At 40.7% G+C, this 22,944-nt stretch overlaps 1 protein-coding gene across 2 annotated transcripts in view; it reads left to right on the top strand.

Moving 5' to 3' along the window:
* The first annotated feature begins 18,391 nt into the window (after positions 1 to 18,391).
* The window catches only part of SNX6 (sorting nexin 6), a 29,791-nt gene continuing 25,238 nt past the window's right edge, over positions 18,392 to 22,944 (top strand). The window contains exons 1-2 of one of the 2 annotated variants that reach the window (XM_005520302.3): positions 18,392 to 18,442; positions 18,603 to 18,650. In XM_005520302.3, coding sequence (XP_005520359.1) covers positions 18,437 to 18,442; positions 18,603 to 18,650 — 54 coding nt within the window. In that variant the 5' untranslated portion in view covers positions 18,392 to 18,436. Of the gene's footprint in view, positions 18,443 to 18,599; positions 18,651 to 22,944 lie in introns of both variants that reach the window. The other variant, XM_014249966.2, reaches the window with a different exon arrangement.

The following is a 22,944-nucleotide window of genomic DNA, read 5'->3' as shown; positions in this document are numbered from 1 at the left end:
AACCAGTTTAGAGAGCCTTATTTATGTCTGCTTCCTCTTAGTGGCAGCACTGCTTTCATCTGTGACCTTCTATTAAAGCTGATGTGAGCGCTAAGCTTTTCTTCCATTTTGGCTGTTTCAACAGAAAATGGAATGTGCTTGTAGCAAACAAGGTGCAGAGAAGGTTTAGAAGCAGCAGTTTTTCATAGAGACCTGTACATCTGGTTGGGGGGGAAAGGGTTACAGCAGAGGATTTGTTTCCTTTTAATTTCAGGAGAAGCTTGCAGCTGTAATGACTGGGCTTATGTTATCTTTTGCTCTGCCTGAACATACTGATTCCACAGTACCAACTGTCTCAATGCTTTCATGCAATGAAATGTGAACACACAGCTCTTTATCAGTGAAATGTGGTTTACTCCTACAAAAACCCTGCTACAACAGTGCTCTTGGTTAGCCATGTCATATGGAGAGACGCACCTAAGCTGCATCTGAACAATCCTTAAAAAATGTGTGGGTTTTGATTACACCAATTAAGCTATCACACAGGGACTGAAGATGAACGGGTGTAGTTCTTTATTAGGTGACTGCAAGTGACAAATATAATTCATGGTCATGTTTTTGAATCTTAGCCCTGTTATTTAAGCATGACTTAAAGATGAAACACTTCCCAGTCCACAGAATTTATTGCCTGCATAAATTCTTTTAAGCAGCAGTAGCATAATTTTAGCTCTTCACTGAATATGCTGATGCAGAATCTGTCACCTGAGGGTTTTTAGTCGTCTGCTTGACAAAATCCTTTTGTAGTGCTGCATTATTGCTCTGTATCCACACTTCAAATTCAGTTCCCAGAACTCTCCTTCCAAGTAACCAGAATTCCTAAACAATATTTATTCTGTGTGACTAAAGTAGAAAGGCATCTAGTAGAACACCCATAGGAAACAAATGCATGGTATTAGCCTGCGTGGCCACTGAACACGTTTGGCCCTGCATGCCATCTCTGACTGTTGGGTTATTCTGATGAAAGGTCAGCTCGTTCAGGTTTGTGTTGAATAGCTCAACACAAAAAAATTGTGGAAACAGGAAAGAATGTTTTAATTTTGCTCAGATAAAGACTTTACAAGATGGTGTGATAACTTTTTAATTTTTTCTTTTTACTGTCCTTAGAAAAACACCTGGCTTTGACTTTAGCCAGTTTTATCAATTTAGTTCGACAGGTGCACTGATTGGAAGTATCTTCAGGACAAGCTATATTTTGATATATAACCTTTTGATAATTCTGGTAATTGCTTTGATCTCATTATTTTAATTCAGTCACTTTAACTCCATTACAATTTAAACTGCCTAGTGTTCAGCACTGCCAATGTAATCTCACAACATGGCTTGAGGAACATTTAAAAGTCATTATCAAACTTAGTAATAATATAAATCAATTTTATTTATTTGTTTTATTGGACTAGTCTCAGTTTTGCAAGAATGATGACAATTCTCTTGAAGTTAGGTGGTCTTCCAGGGAGGTCCTGACTGAACACCTGCCATAGGTCTTTGTGATAAGATGGAAGAAGTGTTGGAGCATTCATATTAGAGCATCTTGCTTTGCTTTCTTGCATATCTGGATGAATTCCCTCTCCTGGGAGATGTTGAGGTCACTGTGGTGTCAATATTTAAAGTATTTCACCTTCTATTTCTGAATAGAATGAACAGACTGATATTTCAACTTTTTTCTTAGGGTAATACAGTCAAGGATCTTTTCTGTGAATTTCATTTTTTTCCTGATTACCAGAAGGGAGAAAAGAATGTGTCTCATCCCATGGTGTAGCATAAAGCCAAAATGCAGCACTGCAATTACAGGCAGGCATCATAATTGCTTTCAGCTATTGTACCTTTTTTCAGGTATTGTACCTGCAGGTACAAAATGTGACCTTCTCAAATGACCTGTGCATGGTCTCGGAAAACTCCAGAAAAGAGCTGTGGTAAGAGAAAATACAAAGTTGAGATACTTCCAGTAATTGCTTTGTGCACGCCAGATTCAAGAAGCATGTGGCTGTCTCTGTGTTTATCCCCAGTTATTCTGTGCACAAAGTAACAATGACACATAAATATATATTTAACACTAATAGTAATTCAGAATCTTATGTTAATTTAACAGCCGTCTTCTGTGGAAAATAGTGAGGGTAAGATTTTACCTTGTTTGGTTTTTTTGAGGTTTTTTTTTAGCAATGGTATTAATAACCAGTTTTTATTCTGTAATAGCAAACTGTGGAAATGTGAGAGGAGTTACTTCTCTTTGCATCAGCATCTTACATTGTGTGCAAATACAGATCCTCTCAGTTTCTTCTCAAAATAGTGTTTGGATGACATTCAGTGGTTAACGGACAAGAATATAGGATTTTTGTAAGTCACATTTTACAGTATTAATGTGAACATGCACATAGTTTCTTTTTTGAGCTATGAGATAAAATCTTTTAATTACAAAAGAGCATATTTTGGGAGAAAAAAATTAATAACTTTTAAAAGCTTATATTTTCCTCTTTACTTTTTATTCCTGAAGTTACTCACTAGGATCTATTGTTTCCTTTTTGTTAGTTTTTTGGTTTTGGTGTTCTCACTTTCCCCACACTGCATCATGTTTCAGCCTAATACTGGATTAAATAGTTATCCAAGGAAGGTGTCATATACATAACATATACATTTTCTGTAGGAAAGAGTAAACGGTTTGCTTGACCCAGTTTTATGGAACCATTTCTTTCTACAGAGATGGGATCACAGTCAAGGAAGAGGGACAAATGGGTTTGCTGAGAGTATTTTAGGAGCACTCAGTGGGAATGAGATTATTATTGTAGTGCTTAATCCTGAAATAATCATACACCATCTCATCAGCATTACATCAGCATCTGAGAGACATAAATATTCCAGCTACTTTGTGCTATTAGTCCAAGATCATTTTCTATTATTATAAACTTGGAAGTCTCCAGATAGAGAATATTTCTGCCTGCAATCAATGTTTTGATGTTTTCACAAACATCTGTTGTGTCTTTTAAAAGGAGTTGAAAGTAGAAATGTATTTCTGAAGAAATACATCTTTTATGGGTCTGAAAATTAAAGTGAAGGTTACAGAAGCAATCACTTCCATTAATCTTTTTTGGGGGAATTCCTATAATGTTATCAGGCTTGCTTTTCCATCTGCTGGGCACATTATGAAAGAATGCACAGAAAGGCTGTTATGGTAACACAGTATCTGTTATCACCAACATTAAATCAATTTAATGGTAGTAAAGTTACAGGTCATGCTGTATGCAAAAGGAATAAAAAATATTCTCAGATTAGAATTTGTAATTTTCATAAACAGTAACATTTAGTTCCCTTTTAACAGGTGTAAGTGTTCTTCTGTGTCTTTGTTTCCCTGAAGATGAAAATGACAAACACGAGCCTTTTCCCTGCCTTTGATTTGCTGTGTGTCCTATCTCCCCCAAAGCATTCTCCCTGAGTTACTGCTCACCTGCTTCCTCTAATCCTCCTATTTACCTCACTTACCTCAGTTTCACTTCCTTTCATCACTTTTTTGCCCCCTGCTAGTTCTGATTTTCCTCTGATCCCCGTTCCTTCATATTAGAAGTGTCCTTTAGTCTTCATCATAAACAGAGAGCAAACAAGAAAAAAAAATCCCACAAACCAAAACACTTTTGATCTATTTTATTTTTAATAATATTTAATAAATTTCTTTTATTAAAAACATGAATCCTTATGAAGAAATTATTCAAAGAGTAAACCTGACTACAGTTTACCAAAGTGTCAAGCAGTTTGAAATAATCTCTTGAGATGTTTGAACAGTTCCATTCTGTCCACTGGATTTAACTCAGAAATCCAGACTCCACCATTTAGATGGAAAATTGCCATATTGGGTTATTTTATGCTCTCCTCAATGCCAGAAGCATGAACTCGCATTTTTTTTTGCAATCATTAAAGCATCTGATTTCAGCTGTTAACTTCCATGAAAGTGGCTAAGTACTTACAGTGTGAGGAAATGCTAAGGATGCATGAATTTATGATATATTGCAAACTGAAGCTGTAGAAATAGTGTGAAAAAAACTGTGTATCAACACAGAAGCTCAAAGTTAATTACATGGCTCACTGGTTCATTGCCAAATGCACTGTTTCCTAGGAAAAATCAAGAAAATATCAGTATTTAAAAATGTATAGAAAACTGCTGCAAGAATTAGTAATAACATACTATTACATGTTTAAAATGATAGATTTAATATATCTTGAAGTAACCTTCTGTATAATCAGAATTATATTAATACAATACCTTTTAAGAGTTTTCATCTGCTTCCTTTTATGGAACCTTGTATTAGGCTTATTCATCTCCTTGGGCTTTTCTCTGCAGTCAGAAGCACTAGAAATTGACAGCATTGCAGTAAGAATTTATTTCCTTTTCCTGATCTTAAAAAAGAAATAAAAAAATATCTGATGAAGAGATATATGAAGTAGAGCCATCTGAGGGTGCTATTTGACAACCTAATGAAGGTTCTTATGACACAAGTGGGATAAGAGGGGAATTCCTGCAGATGCTGGGCTGAATGCTCCCTCTCATTTCTGCCTGATCAGGCAGTGAACTTGTGAATCTACTTCTCACTTACTTTGGAAAAGTGGTGTTGTTTTTTTTTTTTATTTTTTGTTTGTTTGTTTGTTTGTTGTTGTTTTGGTTTTTGTTGGTGTTTTTTTGTTTTTTTCTTTTGCTTGTTTATGGAGGCACAATGCCTGAAATATTTCAGATGTTTCTGAGAATTGCTTTGGTCAGCACCTGGTATGCAGGGTGTCCGTGGAGGAGCTAAACTTAGTATTCATTGAGGTGCTGGAGCGTGTCCAGAGACTGGCAGTGGAGCTGGGGAAGGGTCTGGAGCACAAGTCTGATGGGGAGCTGCTGAGGGAGCTGGGATTGTTCAGCCTGGAGAAAAGGAGGCTCAGGGGAGACATTATCACTCTCTACAACTCCCTGAAGGAGGAGTTTGCAGCCAGGTGGGGGTGGGTCTCTTCTCCCACGTGACAGGGCTAGAGGAAATGACTCTTTCAGATTGCACAAGGGGAGGTGTAGATTGGACATCACGAAAACTTTCTTCCCCAAAAGGGTTGTCAAGCATTTGAACACACTGCCCAGGGGAGTGGTGGGGTCACCATCCCTGGAGGAATTTGAACGGCATGTAGATTTGGTACTTGGGGATGTGGTTTAATGGTTTAGTGGTGGACTTGACATTGCTGAGTTAACAGCGGGAATAAGTGATTTTAATCCCTTCCAACTCAGTATATTCAATGATTCTATGATTTTATAGATGATTTTATGATTCACGACAGCCACCATGCTCCTGCATGTTGCTCAGTGTATTTCCAGGTGATGCTGGGCTCCTGTGTTATGTATATCCTGTACAGTAAATCCAGCACTTCCAGGGAGAATTGAACATTCTCTGTGCATATATCACACAGCTGATGTGTATACTCACAATGTACTTAACAAAGATCAAAACTGTCAGATATTTGGGTCTCTGATAAGTAATGAATGATTCTGACATCATCATGTTGTGTCTTAGCTGGCAAACCTAGGGCAAAAATCTGGAAAGCCCAATGATCACTGGCATCTTAGCTTCTTCTTATGCACATACTTTAAACTGTGTATTCCTCAGCACTCTGACTCCTGTAGAGCAGCAGTGAAATTCAGTCCATCAACTCTCAGCTGCTGATCATGCAGCACAAGACATGTAAAAGCATTTTGGTTTTTAATTTAAGGTAAAATTCAGAGTTACACTACATCAGATATGTATGCCTGACTCTAGCTCTTGCTTCCTCCCTTCACTCCTTTCAACAGTGTTCTGACCACCCTTCCCCTGTGAAGATCCACAATATGAATTGACTGAATTCCTCAGATTCTGAAGTTGTGACTACAAGTTTTCAGAGGCTGGGAATCCTGCCATGCCATAGTGTTCTGAAGGGTGTAGGCAAGCATGCTCCTTGTACAGCACAGTCACTGAGCCTTGAATATCTAAGGGCCAGCACTTCTATAGAGTTTGGGTTTTGCTTTGTTCACTTAATTAGTGAGAAAAACTTTGTTTTTTCAGCTTCATTTTCCTGTTAGCATTCCAGATGAATTGTATCTAGTGGTGTTTTAAGTGGGAAAGTAAATTATGAATTTACTATCGACTTGTTAGAAAACAAAAATAATAGGCAAAATAGCTCACTTGGTGTGTTTGGAATTCAACCAGTGCATGTATATGCTAAAAATAAATTAAGTTGGAGGGAGTTTTTGTCAGGATTGATGTAATCCAAGCACTATTAGGTGTAGGTCCATTCAAATCAGCAGAAGTTAGAAATGCCTATTAGAAGTTCATTACTGTCTGGAATCATTAGAAGACTATGGTATGATACTAATGGCAGCAGGGAAATGCACTGGGTGTACAATAGATGAAGCCAAACACTTCACCAGCATTTTGCATATTTCAGAGCATGCAACGCAGATTTGCAGTTTTAAGCAACAAAATCAAAGAATCCAGATTGAAAAGTGATGGGTCTCAATATATACAAGAAATGCAGGCATGGTTCTTTTAATCAAAAGGTTATTCTAAATATGTGTTATTAGTTAAACCTGATAGCACTCACTTTTTCAATGTATCAAAAGCGATGATAAATGCTATTGTCATGTGGCCATTCATATCTATTATGGCCTTTTCTGGATCAGCACCTATGTACTATCTCTGTTTTCTTTGCATACCCACAGAAGCACTCCTAATTTTTGTGAATTTAAGTTCAGAAAACAGTATTAACATCAGGGGCCATTTGTAAGGCAGAATCTGGACTCTCCTGTCCCAGTCTCCCCAGTGGCCCGGTGTAGTCAGGGTACTTTAAATGTGACTAGCACAAACTGAGAGCACTAGATTCAGCAGAAACAATGCACAGCCCAGTCTTACTGCCATATTAATTAATAAATGGGTGAGCTCCCTCCATTTTTTATACAAAACTGTAAGAAAAAACATTAGGAAATCTACCCATTATGGAAGAAACATGAATTAATCTCTCTTGTGACTAGTTATAGTTCTAATTCACATGTTAGTGCCCTAACTGGGTCTGAGAACTCCAGTCTCTGTTTGCACTGCAGGGTAGGGGTTTTACTGGTGCTCCTGTGTGAAAGCCTGGTCTGTTGGCCAAGACTTACCCTTTGATACTGCCAAGGTACAAATCAGTGCTTTAACACACCCTCACACTGAATGCAGCATAACTTTGGACCTTGAAGGACACTGGTTACTGGTCAGGGTCTTGTTTGCCTGGGTTCTGCCTCTATACAGATATTCTATGTTTATTAGTGATTACGGAGCAGACATCTAGAAATCAGACCCAGTGATGTCTGTGTCATATACATCATCATATCTAACTCACTTTGCACTTTGTAGATTCAGCTCTTAGAGACCATAACATGAACATCTCCACATCTAACACATGCCTTACTCATGTTATTTGTTTGTTTTGTACTTCTCTTTTTTAAGCCGGGTAGGTTTTTTTTTTGAAGAATCAGATTCAGTTGTCAGAACAATTCTTTATTTGTTTTGATGGCATAACATCACCATGAGTTTAATTTAATTCCTTCAGGAATCATCTCCTGATCACTGTCTTTGATCAGAGGTAAATGTATTTTTCTCAGCCTAAGCTCCAATGATGAGATGCCAAGAAATATTTCCATGTACTCACAATCTGGAAAGTGAGATAGGCATCCCTCTAAGTTACTGCTATAAAAATCAGTTACTGCTGTAAATTCAGCACTCCACATGTTGCCAGGCTGGCAGAGTGGACTCACTGAACAGGTCAAAGCTGCTTGGTTCACTTCTCACATGGGAATTGCTTGGTCTTGTGCATTGCTGAAGTATAGGACTCCATACAGCCAAAGGTACACAAGTTCACCAAGGTACCCATATTCCAGCTGTATGGAGTTCCACAGCACCCGAAATGTCAGCCAGTCTCACCACAGAGCCCCATGCCTGCAGACATGGTACAGGTCAGGACTCCATACAGCACATGTGAAAGCTTGCACACTGTTTTTTTATGCAAATCTGCCTGACAGAGAATAGAGAACCTGATCCCATCTGATCGGGCTTTCATTCCAATCACTGGCTATTGTTTGCAATCAATCCGTATTTCCCCTCTTCCTCCACACTCCCTCCCCACTCCCCTCCCACTCCCTCAAATGTAACAAGTGCAACTTAATTTATTTTTTTTCTAGTACTATGATGGAGACCATGTTTCAGAATCCTGCATTGATGCCTTATTTTAATACTAGCCAAAATATATTCTTGGGCATTTTGTTTTGTCCTTGTATTGTTCTTTATTCAGAATAGCCTTCCCTTCCCCCCTCCTTTTTTTTAATCTTCTGATGTTATATTATCTTTTATATGTTCACACCAAGACATTTCCTTCTTCATCCCTTTCATTGTTCTAGCAGCACCTCTTGGTACCTGGTCCAGTCTGAATCTATCTTTTCTGGACACATTTGACCAGGCTTTAACACTACAGATTATGGAGATACTAATGCACTGCTTTCTCTGCATCACAAGATCCTCTGCCTTCTTCCATAGAAGTCTGATTATACCACATGACTAGTATATCTAATTATTTTTTCTCCTCTGCTCTTACAGAAATTTCTTTTAACCAATTATGATCATCACTTTGCATTATTTCCTAAAAATTCCATCCTATTTCTGTTACTGCAGTCCTCGAGGTTGTGAAGGTCTTCCTGTGTGAGACTTCAATCCTCTATCAGAAGTACCCTCCAGTTTTTTGTTTTAGCAGATTTCACTTGCTCATTTACTATTTTTTGTGCCAAGATCATTAACGAGAAGATTAAATAAGATTGTTCCCAAAGTGAATCTAGGAAACTCTATTAGTAATTCCCCTTTCTCCTGACAGAAGACTCCTCTTTAGTCAGTTTCTTACATGCTTTACAGTTCATATGTTAGTCTTGATTCTCATCTTAATTAATATTATAAAAAATACCTTTAGGAGTACAGCAAGATCAGGTCTAGAATCTATCTTTGTAAAGAATACAAAATCATTTTATCAAACAAATATATCAAACAAGTCTAGAATAACTTATCCATAAGTGGTGTACTTTTATCCTACTTCTGATTCTTCTTTATCTTTTAACCAGGGAGAGCTCTGTGAGGGTGACCAACCAAAGACAAGAACAAAGGATATATAAAGTGGAGGAGTTACTTGAAGGGCACTGAGTGCTGCTTGGTGATGGGTTGGGCATTGGCCAGTGGGTAGTTAGCAATTATATAGTGCATCACTGTTTTTTTTTTTTTAATTTGAGTTCTATTTATTTCTGTTATCTACCTTTTCATTGCAATAATTACTATTATTATTATTATTATTATTATTATTTAATTTCAAGTATTAAATTGCTCTTATCTTTACTGTAGTGGGTTTAGCAGTGGCTAAAATCACCAATGCACCTACTAGAATTATTTACTCATTTTCTGCTGTGAGATATGAATTAGGAGGGTAAAGCAGGCTCAAAACTTAGAAGGTATAAAGAAAACTTTATTAACAGAACTATAAAAATAGTAAGAAGTAGAACAAAACCTTTAGAACACTTCTCTTCCTATCCCCACAACCTCTTTTCTTTCCCCACTGACAATGTAGAGACAAAACCTGAGATTTTCTATCAGTTAACACCTCTATATTAGTCTTTCATCAGTTTTTGTAGGGAGAGGAGTTTCTCTCACCAGGCCATGGAGACTTCTCCACAAGAAACAGTTCTTTCGTGGCTTTTAATTTCCACAAATAGCAGCCGCCCAGAAAATTTGCAGTCGTGAAGTTTCTCCCATCTTTCACAGCCTTCCCACAGCTGCATTCATGGGCCATGTCAACTTATGGGTACTATTTTAAGGATGAGCTGTTCAAAAGCAAAGGTTCTCTTCATCTATCTCTGGGATCATCTTCATCTCTGGGAAAAGAGGTCTTCTTCTCTCCCTGGGGACAAAGGGTCTTCTTCACTCTCCTCTCTCTGTTCAAGCTTCTCATGGGATCACAGCAACTTCAATATCTGCTTTGCTTCATTATGGATGCCTCTGCTGACATCTACAGTTTGAACACTCCATCCCCCCATACTTTTTAATGAATTAAAGGGGATATTCTAGTGCATCACAGTCCACCTCCATGGCCTTACCAAAAGAATTCCAGCCAAGACTAAGGTATCTCCTCATTCTCCTCCCATCTGAGACTTCACTCCTTTCCCTGGTGTCTTCCTGTTGTTTCTCTACGTGTCTTCACTCTGTCCTTTTCTCTCACTCGAGAGAGGATCAATGTTTTGCTAGTTTAATCTGTGAAGTGAAAGTGTTATTATCTCGCCAGGCCTACGGCTAGTCATACGATCTTTACCGGGCTGCAGCTGAAGCTGCATTCGATGAAAGTTCTTCGGGGCCGCGCTGGGGTGACTCTAGGATCTCCGGCAGTTTCTGGTGAAAATCTGGGAGCAGCAGGATTTTCAGCTGAGCCGCGGCTCGGCCTGGCCGCGCTGATGGGGGAAGACCCGGCCCGGAGCTGCTCCCGGGGCCTGGCGGGCCCCACGGGGCGGGGCAGGGCTCGGTGTCAGCGGGGCGGGAGCGGCCCGGCCCGGCCCTGCCTCGGCCCCTGCGGCCTCCGGGCCCCGTTACCTCTTCACAGCCAGAAGCAAGAGAGAGATTTCCCTGGCTTGCCCATCTTTAAAATGTGGAATTCACAGAGGCGGACCCAGCTTCTAAATGGTTTAATAGGATGTCAATTCTTAGACCTAGCCAGCTATTGGTTTTTGCCGGGCACAGAGGAAGCTCTTAGCAGCTTCTCTCAGAAAAAATTTATTTCCATGGATGACTTCTTCCCTTCTCGCCAAATGTCAATTAATGCGAAACCAGCACACTCAACCCTGTGGTTTTACCTTTTTCTGATTCTCCTCCTGGTCCCACTGGGGTGAGTGAGCATCTGTGTGGTACTTAGTTGCCAGCTGGAGTTCAGTGATGACAACGAGCTTAATCCAAACTGCACCCTTGGTTGTTTTACATTCAGCATCTCCAGATCGAGAGAACCGGCCTGTCTGGAAGCATGGGCTGCAGCTTGAGTGCTGGTGGTCGCCCTGTGGAAATCAGTTACTCAGTGCAGCTATTATCATCAATCTGCACATCTTGGCTGCTTGCAGTGGGCACCATCAGTTGAGTCAAGCTGTCTCAGGAGATGTTAACTCAAAAGCAGACAGCTGGAAGTAAAACTACGGTGAAGCTAAACAGTGAGTGCTTTCTGTGGCTGCACTTTAACCCATGCCTCTTTCTGCAACTGGCTGTCCAACACAATTTAAAATTAACAGGCATCTGCATCTCCGTAGCTGTTAAGTCAGAATCAAGAAGGTTGGCCAGCCAATGTCTATGTGGACCAATTTTTTCTTTTCTGACTACCCCACAAGTCCTAATGACTCTGGCTCTGCAGATACTACATAGAAAGGAACACATTTGGATGCAGGAGTTTGAGACCATAAATGAAACATAGGATGTGTCTTAGGGTGGCTACTCCCATGCAGCTGTGCTGTAATTTGAATGTCACAACAGATTTACCTGGAGATGGAAGCAACTTTGCTTTTGAGTCAGATATCACCAAATTTGAAGAGCTGTTCCTGGCCATTAAATAATGCATCAGATGATTCTTGGTTTAATGCTGCTTGATGGCATCTATTGAACTAAGATTTTTCTCTAGTAAACATTTCAGAAGTAGCATGCTTGGGTTTTTTTCTTGACTTATCTTTGATAATTTTGAATGAGACCACTTTGGTCAGAAAATCTTTAGAATGCTGGCCAGGTAAGGCTTATCTGATATGTGCAGGAAGACAAAGAATACACAGTGTTTGGCTGGCTTGTGAATGTTGCCTCAAGCAGAACATGTTAGTGGTCATCATATCCTCTCACACTGCAAGTGATGCCCTACTACTGCTGGCATTCAGAGGAAGCACTGGTGTGGGAAATGGAAAAATGGAAAATTCCACAGATGCTGAAGGGTTCAATCTGTGGCCTTGGAATGAACTCGGATTAATGTAATGATAAAGGTACACAAACATTAGGTAGAAAAATTATAAACTTATGTTCCTATAGTTATAAGTAAGAATATGTCTTGAGTAAGTAAGAAATTATATTAGGTAAAATAGTGTGAGGTTTGAGCTGTAATAATGTGACTTATAGAGTAGGCTAGGGATCTAGAAGCTATAATAGAGGTGTGTGTATGAGTATGTGACCTTGTCAGCTTAGTGGCTAAGAGACAGATGCAGTGCAGCAAAATTAGGCAAAGGTGATAGGTTATTAAGTAGAAACAAATTTTGTGTTAACTGTCTATTGGACCAAAATGTTATATATTGCTGTGTGAAGAAGAAACCCGTGACTACCTTTAGGCTATGGCTGACTTGTTGCTCCTCTCCAAATCTCATGCCTTTGAGACTGATATCTTATCGGGCTTACTTGAGCAATAAATCATCTTAAATAGCATGGTGGTCCCATCCCTCATTTTTTATCTTGAAATACTGGGAGACATCCAAGGTTTTCAGGGGAGAACTAAGAAGAGTGTCGCTTTCAAGAATGCAACAGCAAAAAACAGTGACCAAGAAGCCAGCGAGGAGCAGAATAGGAGAACAGAAGGCTGAATCTAAGACAGAGATTAAGAAGAGACAAAAATGGAATCAGCTGACTACACAGAGGATCTAAAGGTTTGGGAGTGAGGGGAAAGTAGTAGTTTTGCAATAAACAAGAGAGAACAGACTACTGCCCTCAGTCAAGACCAAAAGAAATTGGGGTATAGAATGGGGTGATCCAATGAAGAGAAAGGAAGAGACAGATTGGAAAGAGAATAAGATATTAGGAAGGAAAAATGCTAAATATTAAAAAAAGGGGGAAATTATCAAGGAGAAAAACAAAAAGTATTAGGATAAAAGGAAATATGATAACAGGGAGCAAAAGACTAGTAGTCCCAAACAATGCTGATATATACTGAGTTAGCCAGAAAGTGTCATTCAGTCTGTTCTGACAAAATAAGCAGCACTGTGCAGCCCTTCCTGATACCCACTATTGTACCAGTGACAAGACATGACAAGAGCTGCTTTGTCTTCCCTGCCTGGTGCTGCCCTGCTGGGGCAGAGCTGGCCTTTGAGGAATGGTGTGTATGAGGTCAGTCTTAGCAAATCTGCTTTTTGTCCTTCTTGGTTGCACTTTCATCAACAAGGCCTTATTTATACTGAGGGTTTTCTTCTATTTTACTGTTTCCTAGCTGTGACAAGCACTACTGTAAATGGACTTCTGGCACTTTTACATTAAACCCACCTCAACATCTGACACAAAAAGAGTAATAACACTGCTTTGGAGAAGTCTCCCATAACACTCTTACCATTGCAGTTACTGACTGACAGAGTTAAGACTACTGTGAGGCTGATATCCCAAAGCATTTTTATTGCCCTTCACAGCACATGGATTAAACCAGGCAGCTCTAAAATTAAAAATCTGATAATCAACATGGGAAAACAATCTCCCTGTTTTCAGCTGTCATATCACTGAAAATGTTTTTATTTTTCTGTTGTAATAATAAATTTTGTTACAGTAAAGAATTAAAGAATTTTATGCTGTACTTGGTACAAGTAAAACCCTTAGTCTGGAGCAAAGGCGAGGCAGGAAATTTTGGCTTTCTCTTAAAAAAAGGCATTAAGAATTGGGAAGAATGATCAAAAAGTAGTCTCTCAGATTGTTCTCTGAAGTACTCCATGTTTCAACTGGTTTATAAAGAAGAGACTGTAGTTTAGGAAAAGGGATGAGTTCAATTGCTTTAAATCCAGAGGAGACAGCTGAAATGCTGATCAGTCTGTGACTTGTTTTCTAAACGTTTCTATGTATCTCAGTGAACCAGGGAGGGGAGAACTTCTTTATAGGCTCATTCCTAGAAAATCCTATAGGAGCTATGAGAGATGGAGTCTCCTTTTGCATCCATTTGTAATGAAGAACTTGTGCAGATCAGTGATCACCTACAATCTGTTACAGAAATATGATGATTAAGTTGATAACAGCATGCAATCCAAAGAAGAAAAAAACTGTCAATATGGTCAGAGCTCAGAATAAGTGAATTTTAACAGTGTGTACTGCACAATATATTCTTCCCCTTACAGCTTCTTGGTGTTAGTTCATGGCACTGGTGAAAAATGAGGCTTTAGATAGATTCAACTTTCTGCATCAGTGTAGCTTTATATGGATATTAAGTCATTCATGGCAGACAAAGACAGTGTCTATAATACCACGTAAATGAATTTTAAAAAGAAAGAATTTGATTCTTTCCTAGGGAAGAAGTGTGATAAATTGAACTACAATATACCTGCATACATACAGTCCACATCTTGCACAAGGAGGCCAGGATTTTTAAAACTTCAGAGCAAGCCTTTTCTGGGTCCCTGCAGTCTGAATAGAAACCTACACATCCTTATTATTTGCATATGTCCCCATTATTCTTTGGAATTCACAGAAGACTATTCCACATTGAGAAACAGAATTTTTTTTCTTTTCTTATGGAAATTACTATTCCTCTGGGTATCTAGAAGTTACTGAGCGGTACTAAGCTATGTTTCTCTTTCTTCTGTATAATATTATACAATTTTCCCTGTCTGTTCTTTTCGTCCTACATGTCACATCTTCTTTGCGGTTCTAAGGAAATATGATTAGTTTGATAGTAATTTTTTGCTGTAAAATGATCTATCTCTATAACAGGTAAAAAGCCTCTATTGCTAACTGAGCTTTTTAGACAGGTTTTATAATAAGGTTTAGAAGCCTTTTTCTTGTTCAGCCTTAACCTTCTGAGAACATTACACTTAAAACTCTAGTTTTCCACAGCAATAAAAAGTACATATTGATTAATATTTCACAAAATGTAATTATTTGCTCTGTCACAAAAAGGAAAATTGCCCCACCATAAAGCTTTAATGATATGGTTCCTTAATACAGTTTCAGTTAGCATCAGTAGAGAAAAGTTAAATGAATTATGTAAGGGAATAAAGTATTTTCATCTCAAAGAAAAAAAAAAAAAAAAAAAAAGGAGAAATCAATCTGTTACTGAGATACAGGAAAACTCATCCTTACGACCACAGTTTGGCTGCAAGATGATGCTGTATTTGAGCTTCACATGAGCATGTGAAGTACCTGATGTAGTTTGAAGGAAACTGAGTAATTAGGTTTAGAAAGGGAAGTCGAGAAACTTCTCAAAAAGAAAAAAGTGCACGAAGAATAGTTTCTCATACTTGAAAAGAAATACATATCAGCTAATGAAATACCAGAACTACAGTTCCTGCCTATATCAAATGCTTGCATTCATTGAATCACTCCATGATGAGTCATCCAGTGCAGATAGTACTATATGACATGATGCCATGGAGTGGGAAGACTTAAGGTCTCCCCAGCGATTCTCTGATAAAAGCCGAATATTTCTTAAATTGTATGGCTTCTGCTTTTCCAGGGATAACACGCTCAAACACAAAGGAAATGTTATTGGTTGGATAAACCTCGGCCGAAAAGAATTCCGAAAAATATGTATATAGCACCATCTACTGACATTATGGGTGTTTGCAGGTGGTAGTGTTTTAAAAATCTGGAAACCTACGGGTTTCCGCAGCATTCCCCTAACTGGCATGGGATCCTCGGAATCCACGGAACAAAGGTTCCTCTTTGTATTTACAGCTCTGTAAACTCCAGATAATGCTGACCCTTGCCTCACGGGTTTAGCAGCTGATAATGAGACTGAGAAAACATGGCACCTGAATAGAAAAAAATGAGGAAAAAAGGAAGGAAAAATGAGACCAAAAATGAGTAGCTGAGTCAATGTGTGTCCTGGAGCAAATGAAGGATGCTGCTAGTAAAGGGAATAAGTTCTCTAGATGTCATTTGAAAGCCCCAAGACTTTCCTTTCTTTTGGTTTTGAACTGCATTCTCCTTTGGGCCATCCCTACAGTTTATCAGAGTCAGCGAAACTCACTGTTAAAAGAGCTTCCCCCTCCTTTATCCCATGAAATTTTCCTGCTGGTGAAATAGGTTGACAGGAGTGCCTGCTTGAAGACCAGAGTTGGTGTAGACAGCCAGGTGTGTGCATGAGGGTAGGAATGCAGTCATACCAAAGGACTGTCAGATTGTCTCAGTTACAACTTGTAATTTCATTCTTCCTGGGTTATATTTAGTTCATTGACTTGATTTATTATTATTATCCAGACATAGAAAAGAGTGTGCAAACAGCCAAGATGGAAATTTGTTAGGTAGGGTGAGCTCAGCTGTCAAAGGAAACTGCTCCTAGAGCTGCAGAGCAGGTTTATTGACAGAAGGGCAGTGAGAAGAGGTAATACTCTTCTCCCACTTCCTAGCCAGGGTGTCCCCATGGCAGATATGATCTGTTTCAGCTGCTGAAGCAGAAACAGCAGGCAGCATGCACTGCTCTGCCAGAGGGGAGGAGCATGGGGAGAAAAGTAGGGCAAGAGATGGACCTGGGATAAGTTGATCAGGGCAGGATGAAAGATTAATACTTTTGGTATCAACATTGGTATCAACATAACACTGCTGCTGTTTTGGAATATCACAGAATCATAGAATGGGCTAAAGATCACCTAGTTTGAACATTTCTGCTGTGGACAGGGACACTTTTCACTAGACCAGGTCCCTTATGAGCCTCTGTGCCATCCAAAACTTGACCAGACTGCTCCCAGAGCCACACTGGAAAGCTATATAATTTTATTATTTTACAGACAAACCTGAGATGGTCTTCCTGTGAGATTCATACTAGCCAGCTGATCTACTTAGCTCTCCCCTATAAGAAAAAAATTATGTCATTATTCCTCATGAAGCACTTCTTCAACTTTTTGGCCTGGATTCTTTGGTTCTGATAAAATGTATCAGCAGTAAATAATACATATAAAAAAAGAAAACTCAATCTGTCTCAATTTTTTTTTTCCATAAAAATAGATGTTTGCTGAGTGGAATGGTATACAATACTGAACCCAGACCATGCACAGAACAGGATACTAATGCAGGTGAACCCCCAGAAATCAGTTTCCTGTGTGACTTTGTTTACCTCTTCAGAATGACAAAGTTGGTGCTTCACCGGGGGTCACATACTCTTTCTCCATACTTTATAAAATATTTTTATTTCTCATGACCACAGTAGTAAGTCAATATTTTGGATGATGTTGCACATGTCTGTATCAAAACAGAAACAAGCTGCATATGTGAAGATTGCTTAAAGAACAGCTTTTAAAATTATTTACAAAATGCATACTCAAATACCTTTCTCCGGAGATACTAAGAACAATTTTTAAGAGATTATTTCCCTTTCTGAGTCCTACAGCACCCTTCTAAGCAGTGCAGAATTCAGAAAGCATTATCTTCACTTATCTTGAGGCTATACATGAACACAATGTCTCAAGGTGCAGTTTCCTGATGGCCTTATTCCACCTGAAAACACGGTGCTGCTGTGGCAAGCGGTGCTCCTGTCCCACTAGTGCTTGTAACTGACTATGGACTTGGCTAGGGAGCCAGCTAGGGTGGAAACCACGAATTTGTTACAGTCTTAATTTGCGGGTGGGCTGGCGCCCTCCTGTATGTCAGTGCAGGCCCACAGGAGTGCTGATGTCCACACCTGCCCGCATCCCTCGGCAACACCGAGATGGGAGGGAGTATGCTGATCGTGAAGCCCCACCCTGAGGCTGTTTCTTGGCCGTTCTGTTTCACACAAAAATGCAGTCTCAGGCATAGACTCCATCCACGCTTACACCCGCCTTAGTGTGCGAATGCTGACCTTTCCCCTGTCATTAGACGAAGGGGCATTTAAAAGCTCCACTCCTTAGTGTGAAATAGGCAGCTGTCAATCGTAAATCACCTAACTACCCAACGAATCGAAGCCTCTTCATTTCTCGCGCTGTCGTTGCACGGTTTCACGCCCCGGCTCGTACAAACGTACGAAGTCCGTCTCCCGCGCGCACGCCGGGGAGCAGCGCAGAGCAGCGCGGAGGCACTGGCGTGCGGAGCTCGGCGTTGCGGGGCTCGGCGCTGCCCGCGGCAGCTTTCACCGCCTTCCACCGAGCAAAGCGGCCGCCCCGCAAACGGGGCAGGCCCAGCGCCCTCACCACCCGCGTGCCGGTATGGCCGACCGTAACAGCGCACGGCCGGCTGCGACACAGGCATCCACCGCCCTGCCCGGGGCCAGCCCCGCTCCCCCGCCTCGCCCGCAGCCGCCGCCGAAGCGCCGCCCGGCGCCCTCCCTTCCCTCCACCTCCTTCCCCTCAGCGGCCGCTCCCTCGCGAGAGGCGCCGCTCGCCGCCGCCGCCCCGCCCCGGCCCGCCCCACGCACCGCAGCCCCGCCCGGCCGCGGCTCCGGCGGGCGCAGAGCGCCGCGAGCAGCCATGATGGTGGGTCCGGGGCGGCCGTGGAGCCGGGCCGAGGCGGGGCGGGGCGGGGGGCGCGGCCGGGCACTCGCTAACCTGTGCGCTTTGTCTCCCCTCACCCTCCCTGCCGCCGGCCGTGCCCCTCCGTGCCCCCTGCCCGCGCCGCCGCCTCGCCCCCAAGCAGGAAGGCTTGGACGACGGCCCAGATTTCCTCTCGGAGGAGGACCGAGGTGTAAGTGCCGCGGGGAGGCGTCGGGACCCCGGCGCCTGGGGCTGGGCGTGGGGGAAACGGGGTCAGCCCCTCTTCGGGGGCCTCCGGGCGCTGCTGGCCCGAGCCCGCCGCGTGGGTGTCGGAGGGAGGCGGGATGATGGGTGGCGAGCGTCCGGGCTGGCTGTCCGTCCGTCCGTCCGCCCGCCAGGATCTGCTCCTGGCACAGCCTCCCGCTGATATCGGCGTCTGTGTTGCGTGTGCTCTTCATTATTCTGTCACCCAAGTTTTGGAAGGACAGTTATTTCATGCTGTCGCTGGAATAGCTTGGCAGGGGTTTGTGGCCGGAGATGGATGTTCGCTCCCTGCGGCCCCCTCCAGCTGCACACGCCTGGCGGGGCCGGTCCTGCCCAGGCTGACCAGCCCTGGGGATCTCCAGGTGCCATCGCCAGCCGCGGTCTAGGGCTCGGGTAATGCAGTCCTGTCCTCGCTTCTCCCTTCAGGCTCGGGGGGCTCTCCCGTAGATAACAATGGGGCATTTACATTGCAGACACATAATAAACTGCATAATAAACTATTGAAAAGAAGATCTGTTGTTGGGACAGGATGCCACAATTACGTTTCTTACTGAGAAGACCTTTTTCTCTGCCTTCCTGTTTCTGGCCTTAGTTTCTCTTCTGACTGCTGTATCCATCTGTCTTTAACCTGCCTGCCTCACTTAAGCAACAAATTAGCTAACCTAGTATAATTTAGTCAGACTGATTACCCCTGTCACTTAGTATCTTGAGAAAGACCAACTGTGAGCAAGGTAGGAGAGCAGCTTCTGGGTTGCTTAGGTTCCCTTGACTTGGTGGTTGTTGAAGTGACTGTATGTATATAATATATAGTATATTACTAAAAATACAAAAATCTGAGAAACGCTGTGTTGGTGTAATGTTTTATCATGCACACCATAGTCAGATGTTCAATTCAGTTCATTTTATGTTCCAATTTATGGCCAGAAATTTAAAAAGTCGTTCTAGTATTCTATCAGGCCAAATTCTGGCCACTATAAAGCTTTTGTCTTTAGGTATACAGCTACTTCACTAAGAACGTCGGATAAAAGAGAGAGGAGGTTGTAATTGTTGTCCTTTGAGTGTCTTCAGAACAAGGACTGAAGAGCTTACTAACTGTGGAATTTTATTTACATAGGTTGTCCCTGGAACTTAGGAACAACCTTTGATGCACACAGTTAAGTTGCCTTTATCTGAAGGTGCAGGTAGAACATAATAATGCAGATCTGACCTCCTGTGAAACTTGTTTGTTTGGCTGGTTATTAGTTTTCCCTCTAAGATTACAGGTCGTTAAGAGTTCACAATGTAATTTGAAAACCTTAAGAAATCTCTTAGAAGTCTCGTTTGTATGTTTGTACTGTACAAACTTACTTTTCTTTGTACCATTTGTACTGTACTGACTTACCATCTCAGTTGGCCAAATGCAATCTTTTTTTTTTTTTTTTTCTTCTGCATCTTCATCCAGTACGGAAGAATTAAACTAGAACAGTGGCCTTCTCCTTTCTCTAATATTTTTAGGGTTTCTTATTTTCAATCACTGTGGGGGTTTTATTTTTTTCTGTGGAAATGCCTGGGGTTGAAACACAGGTTGTCATCTGCATGATTTTGTTTGTGATATGGGAAATTAATCAAAAGCAATATGGCAGTCTGTTCATGAATGGATTTGCTGGGCTTTAATCTTCAAAACTGTACTACTTTTTTTTTTTTTTTTAATAAGTGGAAGCAGTAAAAATAAACATATTTTCAAAAAGTGATTCCCTAGTTCTGATTTGTTGCCTTTCTCTGAAGTTAAATAATGAGTAGGTAAAGCTTTTATTTGAAAGCATGGATGGCAACTTCTGTTTGGAGTAACTGAGCTTTTAGTTTTGAAAATCAATACTCTTACCTCTGTTGAATTCAGATATTGCTGTGATGACTGTACTTCTAATGCTGCAGGAACATGTTTGTTGGCTACAGTTGAGTTAAGTTTAACCTTGGGGTGATGGGATGAAAGAGGGCTGGAATTTATGCTGATGCCACACAGAAGAGTAATTCTCAAACAATGGTGTTACACCATATGGAGCCTTTTCTGGAGAACTGTAAAACAGCACTGAGAATCATCTTTGAGGAAATAGCAGTGGGTGGTCTGTCAAAGGAACTTATTATAAATGGTCTGCATAAAATGAACTTGTGGGAATTGCTTTTCTGAATTTCATGTAGGAAATGGGATAGGATTGAGTTTGTTTGATGTAACTTGGGTGCTCTTGGGATTTCTGTGCTCTCTCTAACATAATACGTGCTTTCAAAAGTGGTGTAGTGTTGCTCCATTAGTACTGCCTTGTGTATTTTATATCTATATAAACTTTAGCTGACAAGCTAACACTCATTCAGTGGAAATGAGCTATCCTTTGGAACAGGTCTGGAAACTTAATGCTGTGAAACTTCGAATAATACTGTGTGCACTTAGAAAGCTTTTGTTGTAAAGGTATTCTTTGTTGCCTTGCTCTGTGTATTTATCTGCCTGTAAAGAACCAGCTGAAGAAAGGGTCCTTTTACTCTAACATTTTTGAAAGAGCTTAGAGCAGGGAAGTTACTGTTAATGGATGACATTACCTAGGAATGTAACACTTGGTTGTTTCCTTTGTCTGTACCAGATTCCTTCCATTATCATTTGAAGTATAATTGATCCTTAAGCAAGATGTTAAGTCCTCTCCTTGCATTGTGTTCTCATTTAGTACTGTAACATGGCTTGGCCTGGGTTTTGGCTTCTGGTGTTTTCTAGACCCTTTGAACGGAAAGGGACTTTCTTGGTATAGCATAGGAAACTGTAAAGTCACTAAAGTAGGTTTTGTTTTGCAAGTTGTTCAGCATGGATGTAGATTACATATGTAAGCATAAAATTGTTATGCGATGTTGTATGTATTAGACTTGGAGGGGGGCAAGATAAAAAGGCACTGTCCTATCTCTATTTTTTCCATAATTTAAGGTACTTTCATTTCAGTTTTCATCTTTATCAGACTTCAGTGTTTTTATTTTCTACTTTCTTTGTGACTAGAAAACCATCCATTGGTAGCAGTTTTATTTTGGAAGTAGTGATGCAGAGTTTGTTTAAGTTTGTGGTGTGATGATGTTGTTTGTGAATTCAGTTTCCAGTAATGCAATGTGAATTGCTTTGTCACATGAATACATTTAAAGTCCTTCAACTTTCTGATTGTCTTTGACACCTTTCATAAATGCTTCATTACCATTGCAGATGAAAACATTCCCTGTTGGCAGTCAGGCTACATGGCATAATTTAACATATGATTAAACTCTTCAAAACCGTTACAGACTTAACTCAGTATAAATCAAACAAATAGTCCTTTACAGCTGTATGTCATGGGTGAAGTTGTCATATTTAGTTCTTAATTTTCTCAACACAGATAGGACTTTTGTATCTGAAGTTGGGAATGGTGCATATGATCAGACTGCACTGCACTGGATATGCTCTAATGACAAACGTGATCAGCTGTTATACTGAATTTTAGAATTTTGTATAGTACTACGTTTAAAAAAAATAAAAGGAGATGCAAAAGCATTTTGGTAGAGATATTTGTGACATGTGAAAGACCACAAAATACCATTTAGATAATCCAGATTATTTGCTGAGATTACTCAGTCTGTTAATGTATTCTGGGGGGACCAGATAAAAATAAACAGTACCCCAGACAGTGTAACCACAAAAACCTTTTTACACGCTGAAAAATGTGGTGTCATGACATAAGGGAGACATTGGTATGTCATTATATTTTTCTTTCCTAAATTAGATGGTAAGCACATTGGAAACTCAGTAGGAGCTAGGAGATTCTGCCTCTGAGACGTGATCTGCAAGGAACCATTCCATGATAACACGCCTTTGTGTGAGGCAGTGACCCTCTAAACCTTGGGAAAACAAAATAAAAAGCAATGTCTGAATTGCAGTTGTTTTAATGATTTCCAACTTCACTGTAAGGAAAAGTTATTGCTACTTGTGTAAGGGCTATCGAACTGTTACATTTTGCTAACCTTAGCAGAATATGCTAGACTACATGATTCTGGTTTACTTTAAGATACTAATTCTAAGATCCATGAGTCTGGTTGCTGCTACGTAGGCAAGAATTGCCCGTGCATCCAGGTTCACAGCAATACTAGAGTGGGATCTGATCACTGTGATTTAAGATAAAGGTAATTTATGGAAAACAAGATGTGACGGTTGATGCTTCTGTCCTAAAGCTTTTCCAGTGCCTCACAGCATTACCTTCAAATCT

The sequence above is a fragment of the Pseudopodoces humilis genome, chromosome 7 (genome assembly GCF_049639895.1).
Source record: "Pseudopodoces humilis isolate 2021_Gansu_Grassland_sample_001 chromosome 7, ASM4963989v1, whole genome shotgun sequence".
NCBI classification, from domain to species: Eukaryota; Metazoa; Chordata; class Aves; order Passeriformes; family Paridae; genus Pseudopodoces; species Pseudopodoces humilis.
Note: the sequence above shows the minus strand (reverse complement) of the source record. Positions and strands in the feature narration are given on the sequence as shown.